The following is a 9,811-nucleotide window of genomic DNA, read 5'->3' as shown; positions in this document are numbered from 1 at the left end:
GACAGGATATGAACTTGACCAGCGGCCAGCACTTGTACCACTACACTTGAGGCACAGATGGGGACAGACATGTCACCCCATCTTCCGATACGATAAGGCTTACTTCTGTGTCGTAAACTGCAACACATATATTGATATCAAAATATACTCGAGAGAATCCATACCCAATATCATTCTCCCAACTTAAAGAATTGAGAACAACTGAGTCTCAAGTCCAAAAATAACTAGCACCAGTAGGAGAGGGATCAGTGATGTAATTTGATTGTGATGTCACAGTAACATATCCTGTGGATGTTATTGCATCAGTCTAATGTTGGGAATTATGATGATACCGGTAGTTAATGGGTGGTCTAGTGCAACAATCTGTTGCCCACCCCTGTCTTGTGTAGATATGATAAGTGCCAATATTAATGACATTTATCCACTGACTTTATTTCTTGTAGTACATTATCAACTAGGAGTAAGCAAGGGGCATGAAATAACAACAAACACTTGTCAGTTGTAACAGTTCTATTATTTAACAGAAACCACATGTTTAAGATGTTCTTTGAACTAGTCAGGTGAAAACTGCTGTCTCCATCGCATCATTAGAGTTCACTAAGACCATTTGACACCTTACAATGTCATTTTCAGTAGATTTTTAATATCACCCAGGCCACATATAAAAATATTCCTGTTTCTCAGACTGTCTCACCCCAAAATCTGATCTGACCCTGAGATTTTATTTATTAAACTAAAGAAAATGCAGCTTTGACTTGAATATATGCATGATTTTTCACATCCCTTAGTTTTCTTCTGTGGGAGAAAATGTGTAAATTTTCACTGAAATCAATGGGTGTGGGACATAAAATAAAATGTAAAAATACAATCAACCTGCCCGAGCCATATTTTGTTTTAAAAAGTAATGAGAAAAGAGAATATTATTAAAGTGACCTGAGATCAAGAGATAGAACAGTTTTACAGCTGCAGAAAGATGGTGTCTATTCCAGGTATCTGTTCCCTTATTTCTGTTCATCAGTATATATGGACTGTGATGTTTGATGATCAAGATGGACAGTGATGTGTACCAGACTGATCCTGGCATCCTCTCAGTTGTCTCCCCTTTGTGTTGAAGCGATGATCATGCTCATTTTGTCATGTAGCCGTTGTAGGTGGAGGCACCAGTATTGACATGGCCGTGACCAGGTAACTCTTGCATCGGGATGTCGTCACTGAAACCAACATAGCATACTTGACAGACAGATTGTTTATTATAGTCTCACCTCATTACAGTCATGTGGATATAAACAGATACATAACATATAAATGATAAAAACTATACATAACCTAAGACAATATTAGCAAAAAAGTAAACAGTTATGAGAGACTTTGACACTATAACATCTTTAAAAATATCAACAATTGTGTTGAAGCTGATATACTTCAGTAAGAGTCTTGAAATTGGATAGAAATGCTTCTCTGTGCCCGACAAATGACAAACTCATTCATATATATATCCCTTGCAAATAGGGTTAATTCACTGAATATGCACTAGACCCATGTACCAGGTTTGTGTACTTTCAAAGATCTGCTCAGGAAATGACCTTTTGTGTGGAGGGATAGACAGGAATAACAGAATTCAAGCAGGGTATGAACCTCAGCCAAACCACAGGACTTGACTGGTTAGACGTAAGACTTGAGAGCCTGACCAAAACTTACCTGTACACAAAATATACTAATTTACTTAGCATGATTAAATCAAAACTTGTAAAGTAATAATGATTTAATTTTAACGACCCGTGAAGGTCCAAGGGTAGAATAGGCCTTCAGCAACAACATGCTTGCCATAAAAGGCGACTATGCTTGTCGTAAGAGGCGACTAACGGGATCAGGTGGTCAGACTCGCTGACTTGGTGGACACATGTCATCTGTTCCCAATTGCGCAGATCGATGCGCGTGTTGTTGATAATTGAATTGTCTGGTCCAGATTTGATTATTTACAGACCGCCGCCATACAGCTGGAATACTGCTGAGTGCGGCATAAAACTAACTCACTCACTAACTTTAATTTTAACCTTAAAGTCAGGTAGGTGAATTTGAGAATCTGGCAGTCCTTGTTGAAAATAACCCATCTCAGGCAGTTGAGCAGCCATTTTGAACACTAATTCAGGATACATATTGCCATGTGTGATGAAAATATATATACGGAGCCATAAAGGCTGACCTGGGTTGAGATAAAAATAATAATGAGCATAAACATATACAGACTGCATTTATATCCCATTTCCGAAAGTAGGACAAAAATGCCTGCTAAAAGGTATAACAGTATGAATACCACCCAAATGAGATCAATGTGAAAAATCAAAATCAGATAAAGACTATCTGTAACCCTGAAAACAAGCACAATGGAACCATTTCTAACTTTTATGTATGAATAAAATCTGTGATAAATATAACAGAAACAGTACAAAGGAAAATCAGCAACCTTGCAAAATGAGTTCATTCAACAACATTCACCCTTTGTGGTCTTCTGAGGAAACTTGTTGATTGCAGTGACCTTCAGAAAGATACAAAGTGTTTGAGATACTAAGAGCAAATTGGTCCCGTGTCCTTGAAGGTGAAACGATTTCAAGAACAGGATTATCATATGAGTCTACAAATACCAATGCAATTGTAATCAGTTTGAACCATGTTCTTTCCAAACTGCTGAGGATGGCTCTAATGATTGGCAAATTGTTCAAGTGTTTACTAAAATCTTAAAAATAATGTCAAGTTCACTACACTCAACTGAGCTCTGTAAAGATCCCCTTAACATCTGAACCAAATATATGACACACTTCAAGAGATAATTAATGATTTACCAAGTTTACATACTTCAGATGTACATTTGGTCCTCTGATTCATGACACAAGATGATCCCTGTTAAAACTGGTCTTCAGCAACCGATGGTTGTCGTAAGAGGCGACTAACAGGATCAGGTGGTCAGACTTGATGACTTGGTTGACACCTGTCATTGTATTCCACTTGTGTAGATCAATGTTCTTACCATTGATCACTGGATCATCTGGTCAAGACTTGATTATTTACAGGCCACCACTACATAGCTGGAATATTGCTGTGTGTGCACTTAATCTACAGAAAACCTCTGCTTCGTGCATAGCAGCAAGGAACATACAATAATACCAAAGAAGTGGGACATCCCCAGACAATGAAACTGACTTACTAATTGAAGGGGTCATCTTCGTTGTCTGGGTATCGGGGTGGGGGGCTGTAGGCAGGAGGAGGGGGCTGGGAGTCTGAGTGCGCCCGCTGACGATGTTGTCTACAAACACATCAAAACAATACACAAAGTACAGATACACCTGAAAAGGAACTTGCATTCTGGAATAAGAATAAATGCAATTATTCCTGCAACTATATCACTGTGAATTATTTTTGTTGTGCAGATATATTAGCTATTGTTGATCATTGATAAAGTTAAATCAGTTGTATGTACTTGCTTCAAAATACAGATGAGCCCTAAAGGAAGAGAGTTCCTCTGGATGCCACCTGTGGATGTAATCTGTGAACATGCTTACCTCTGGAGAGTTCCAGGAGCTGACTGACATGCATCTCGTGGTCGGAACCCGCGTCGATGTCGATGATCACGGTCCAGTGTCATACACTGATCGCTGTTCATGAGGGGCGTGTCTCTCTTCTGTGACATGTGACGGAGACTCAGCGATGCACGACGCACAGACTCATAGCGACTGTACTGCTCACTGCCAGAAGAAGGTGAAAGTCAGCAACATCACATTCAAAACACATGTTCCTCACAACTTGACCAGGTAACACAATGTGTTACATGCATCAAGATTACACGATGCCATTTAGAAAGTGGTCAAATGCAACATATGTCATATATTTACTAAGAAAGTGAAATCCTAGATATGACATATGTTGTACATGCATCAAGTTCAGTAGAGATTGTTTGTCTTAGTCTACAGACTAAAATCACTCACAAAATGAACAGTCAATGGTTTTCATGTTCCTGACAAGACACAATTCAAACTAACACCTGACATTTCAGAGAAAAGTAAAATACTGACCATGGTTGGTTTGTAGGAAACTAGTATCAAAATGTTACTTGCAAGGTGAGTCAGCACGCCTTAAATGCTACTCATCACTTTCAAATTTCAGTCCCATTCAATTTCTGCTTATAATTTAGATTAGGTCACTTGTTGAAAGATTAATACATTTTCACAGATTAAGTAATGCATACATTTTTCAGGTGTATCTTCTGAAATCAAATATGAAGGTTGACCATGAACATGCAATCTTCACAATGTACATAGCAAGCTTGGAGGAGATGGCTGGCTGAGAGCATATCTGCCTTCACTCTAGCCTACTGGTCTACCCAACAGCTCTGCTAGTCTGTAATGCGATACAAATTGCATGGTGGTGTTTAGACTCTCACTTCATCTAGCACATACACATCCAAAATATCTGGAACACTCAAACGGACAACATCAATATCCAGAGCTTTACCCCAACTGGAATGCTCTGATGCAATATATCCCCAATTAAAACACTTGCAGAACACCCACATGTGTAACTTTCACGGTGTAGAATGATCTTAATTACCCCCACCCAAATATATCCGACATACTCCCATATGATGATCCCCATCTAAAACTCTAGTCTGAAAAAAAAAATGATCAGCTCTGCGCTAATAAAATAGTGCTGGAAGCTTGAATCACTACAAGAAAGTGATTGAATTTAGTATAATACCACCTTTATCAATATTCCAACAACATCATGACAGGGGACATCAGAACTAGGCTTCACACACTGTACCCATGTGGGAAATCGAACACAGGTTTTCAGCATCACCAGTGAATGCCTTTACCACTTGGCTACCTGACTGCTTTAACTTTACTGTAAAAGAGGTCTCCACAATATAATCAGCAAAAATATTGCCCCACCACTTGCAAATGCTACTCACTACAAATGTAGCCAGATCTGAATGATCTTCCAAACGCCTGCATCTAATCGACAGGATGTTAAACACATTAAAGGGGAAATACCAGTGGTTTTGTTAGTTATGCTAACCATTACTCAGCTAATGTAATCACTGCTGGTTTGACAAGTGGTTTGAAAAAAGAGATGAAGCTGTTAGCGTCATGAGACAATGCTGTTAGCAACATGAGACAATGCTGTTAGCAACTTGAGACAATGCTGTTAGCAACATGAGACCATGCTGTTAGACAATGCTGTTAGCAACATGAGACAATGCTGTTAGCAACATGAGACAATGCTGTTAGACAATGCTGTTAGCAACATGAGACAATGCTGTTAGCAACATGAGACAATGCGACTTGAGATGATGTAAGAACCACTTACTCATCAGCCTCTAATTTTCTCTTCCTGAAAGAAAACCAAGTGCAAGCTGTGAAACTGTTTACCTATCATTATAAGATGAAAGATGAATGCATGACATATTTTTAAGGATAACAAATTCTTTCTATTCTTTACATGATATTTCAAAGCTGATTCCTTCCCCATCATGATTCACCAAATGAAAGGAACAGAATTTTAGCTCTGAAACATTGAATAAAGAATCTAAAAAATTCTTATCCATAAAATGTTGTCATGTATTCAAGTTTGTCCTGCTTCTGAAAGCCTTTCAAGAACTTCAAGAAGAAAGTCTTGCAAGTCTTCATGTGATCTAGTCTCACGTGTATTCGGCTTACAGTGTGTTCTTCATTTTCAAGTCTCTACATGCAATTCCTTCATTTTCAGTGGATCTCTTACATGTTTTAATGACAGACTGGTGATCATCTTACTGTATAACCAGGCTATTGATTACGGATGCCATGATTCACTGATGCACTGTCTTCACACTTCACATGATACAATGCATGATATGATATGGTATGATTCATGTGATTTTATATCAATTCATGTTTTTTCACATGGATTTATTACCATTTTGTGTCTTAAGACATTTCTTTCTTGTACTTTGTACACAAAACAGCAAACATGACTTGTTAAGAGTGACTGACAGGTACTTGTCCTTTCTCTATTAATCTCTACTTACAACAGAAATGACTTGGATTAGTTGTTTACAGGTTTTCAGTGAAGTATGGTTTCAACATCAGACAACTTACCATCAAGCTAATTGCTGCTTGTTATGTACAAAATGTTGACAATGCCATGTCGCAATACATATCATATTCTCAGTATCGAGATACGTATCATGTGGTGAAGCACCTGTATTGTGACATCCCTAATATACATCATATGGTTGAAGAGCTAGTCAGTATACCATCATTCTGTATATACTTTCCTACTGACTAACCAGTCACCATATCATTTCATTACAAACCAGTTAACATAGCACCCTGATGTATAACAAGTTAATATATCATCCTGCTGACTAACTAACAATTTATCACCCTGACTGAGAGAGTGAGTGACTGGACTGGTCATTATGTAATGAGACTGACCAACTGGCCGGTATGTAATGATACTGACCAACTGGTCAGTATGAAGTAATATGTACCTGCTAATCATTATGAAAATACACTGAACACATGAATGGTCATCATGTAATGATACTGACCAACTGGTCAGTATGAAGTAATATGTACCTGCTGACCATTGTGAAAATACACTGAATGCCTGAATGGTCATCATGTAATGATACTGACCAACTGGTCAGTCTGAAGGAATATGTACCTGCTGACCATTGTGAAAATACACTGAATGCCTGAATGGTCATCATGTAATGATACTGACCAACTGGTCAGTCTGAAGTAATATGTACCTGCTGACCATTGTGAAAATACACTGAATGCCTGAATGGTCATCATGTAATGATATAGTATGAAGTAATATGTACCTGCTGACCATTGTGAAAATACACTGAATGCCTGAATGGTCATCATGTAATGATACTGACCAACTGGTCAGTATGAAGTAATATGTACCAATGATCATTTTGAAAATACACTGAACACATGAATGATCATCATGTAATGATACTGACTGATTGATCGATTGATCGATCATTAAGCAACGGTAATGTGTACCGACTGATCACTGTCAAAAGACACTGGTTACTCTGTAACGATACTGACCGACTGGAACCTGAGCTACACATGCACATGGCCATGCAGAATGCCAGGATGAGGCCGATGCCGCTTGGTAGCACCACTGTCAGCAGAAAGTCCAGAAACAGATCCTGGTGGCGCTCATCTCCATAGTTGGGAGGGTTGAACTCTGATATTGTCTTTACGGCAAGAGTCTCTGTAGAGTCCATTGTGCACTTTTAACAGGTCAACTGTCTGAAACAACACTCTACACTGTCATATCGAACATCGTGAAAAAACATACATGGCATCCTTACAGACTGTTTGGCAGCAGGAATAAATGGAAAAGCCTTGCTTTTAATTGCATCCTCATGTGCCCTTTCCATGCATTCAAATTATTCAAATAGTTTCAAGAAGCAAAATATTCATATTATAGATGTATAAGGTTGAGACACACTGACGAACTACTCAGTTTGTGAATGTGGTGACATTGTCAGGTAGAGATGCACAACAACATAACCATCACCTCTGAGCAGAAACTGAGGGACATACTAAATGCCGTAAAAAGAAATGGCTCTGCCTAGTCTATCATTTACATCAATTTTAATTTGGCATAATCACACCAGAAAAGGGACTGACACATTGTAACCCTAAGGGAACTTGAATAAGGGTTTTTGGTCAAATGAGCTATTGTTTAAACCATTATTTCCTGTAAATTTTTATGCAATTTTAACGGATGTTTCAAGTTCCATAGGAACTAGGATACACGAAAAACAAAGTTCATGACATTACCATCTCACGCACGCGCACGCGCACGCGCACGCACACGCACACACACACACACACATCCCTCTATGCATATGTGCACAAGATTCATATACCAAAGATGTAGGTTTGTGGGGCTGTAGGTAGACCATTAGAGGACTGGGGGCAGCTACCCCACCTAGAATTTTTAACAGATTACTTTTCATGCATCAAAGTATTAGCATCAAATCAGTGTTATTATTTCAAATGATATTTTTTCCTATAGCCTGAAAGAAAAAGTATTTCACATAAAATTTAGATACATCACATAAATCAGTATTGTTGAGCAATGACAGCGCTATAACAACAGATATTGCACAGCCAGGTCACAATTTATAACAGTGTGATATTACGCGTTCAGTAATGGCACCACTGCCAATGTTTACCTGATTTCCACGGCGTCCCGCTGCTGTTTAGGTGAATGGTGTAGCACAGGTACATCTAGGTCGACCGTGCACCCATCATACAAGATGTTTGCAAACTTTTGCTCTATTCCGACTTCGCAGCTTCATAAGACTGGCAACTTTCTTAAAGCAACTTCTCAGTTCTCAACCCCGACGGAAGTGGTGCCAGTTGGGCTATTTTTAGAATAATGGGTGCCAGCTCTCTCCCTCACTTGCAAACAACGGATGATGCTGGCTGAAGAGAGAAGGGAAGGAGAGAGGTAGTCGTGCTGGTTGTAACGGGAGCGAGAGGTGTTGTGTTGGCAAGAAGCAGGTTACAGGAGTGATGATGAGGTGGGTAGGGGAGGATGTGCTCTAATGAACAGCAAGGAGAGTGGAGTTGGTAGTATCGGTAACGGGTACCTCGGATTTACCAAGCGTAATATTTTCGTTTTCCTTGAACTCGAATTAGCTGATTACTACATGTACATTTCTCATCCCGCACAAAAACTTAGAGTAAGATAGGCAGATAGATTACGCAGAGATTGATACACCTTTTGGTTTTTGAGAATGGGCTGGGGACACACTTCATTTTCAACCGAGTTTCAGTGGTCACATACAATTTCACAGTGCGCACACTTCATTTACACGACAGTTTAAGTTATCATCTAATGAACTTTTACAGGACAAAACAACTAAATAACTGAAAACCCACAGTCACTCACTCACTCAGTGTGGCAGGACTACCAGTCCTGAGATTTTATTGTTGTAACAGGCAGGACTCAGCAATAAACGAGCTATGTGATGACGGTATGTATATAATCAGGGATAATCCACAACGGGGATAGGTCACTCGCTTGCTTTCTTTACCATTTGTACTAATTAACGTGTGCCTCGTCATGCTCCAGCGCACACAGTGACTTGGTTCGTTCCCGTTCCCAACGCAAATTTACCTGTGGTAACAGAACTTCAGTCAGTCTGTTGTATCAGTCGGAATTTTACAATGAATGAATGAATTGTAAGAATTAAGAGCAAAAATTATATGTGAATGAGTGAAAGAAATAAAGAAAACAATAAAAAAAGAAGTACATATGTGAATGAATGAAAGAATAAATGATATACCACGGCCATCCCTCCCAAAACATCTTAAAGAACGCAAAAGTATCGCTAGAACACACGTGTCCTTTTCAAAAAATCTACTTCGAGACAGTTAGGTTTACATTAATAATTAATTCAGATATCTTATTGCATGTGGGGAATGGAATGGAATGGAAATTAACAAAATGGTAACTGACGCTATAACTGACTCCAAAAAAACAAACAGTTTAAAACCATCACACAGCGTTGTAAACACCTTTTCAGTTTTGCCAAATAAGAAGGTCAATAAGAAAAAAAGAACTTATAGAAGTACAGCCTTCAAGCATCACAAGCATCAGTGGCGGATCAGATCAGATCGGCGTTATGTCATATTTTTCACACACATCACATACACCCTAACAAATTTTCTAACATCACAGAACTATCACTATTACTTGCAAACGCATTTCACCTGAAAGTATATTCTCCTCATAA

General features: G+C 38.8%; 1 protein-coding gene across 1 annotated transcript; it reads right to left on the bottom strand.

Annotated features, from left to right (window-relative positions):
• Positions 1 to 495: 495 nt before the first annotated feature.
• LOC137265710 (uncharacterized) lies at positions 496 to 8,438 on the bottom strand. The gene is made up of 6 exons (XM_067801151.1): positions 8,243 to 8,438; positions 7,101 to 7,307; positions 5,362 to 5,385; positions 3,558 to 3,740; positions 3,203 to 3,301; positions 496 to 1,211 (listed from the first exon to the last, which is right to left on the bottom strand). The coding sequence occupies exons 2-6, from the start codon at positions 7,280 to 7,282 to the stop codon at positions 1,127 to 1,129; spliced, it is 573 nt and encodes a 190-aa protein (XP_067657252.1). The 5' UTR covers positions 7,283 to 7,307; positions 8,243 to 8,438; the 3' UTR covers positions 496 to 1,126.
• Positions 8,439 to 9,811: the final 1,373 nt, after the last annotated feature.

The sequence above is a fragment of the Haliotis asinina genome, chromosome 15, assembly GCF_037392515.1.
Source record: "Haliotis asinina isolate JCU_RB_2024 chromosome 15, JCU_Hal_asi_v2, whole genome shotgun sequence".
In the NCBI taxonomy this organism is placed as follows: domain Eukaryota; kingdom Metazoa; phylum Mollusca; class Gastropoda; order Lepetellida; family Haliotidae; genus Haliotis; species Haliotis asinina.
Note: the sequence above shows the minus strand (reverse complement) of the source record. Positions and strands in the feature narration are given on the sequence as shown.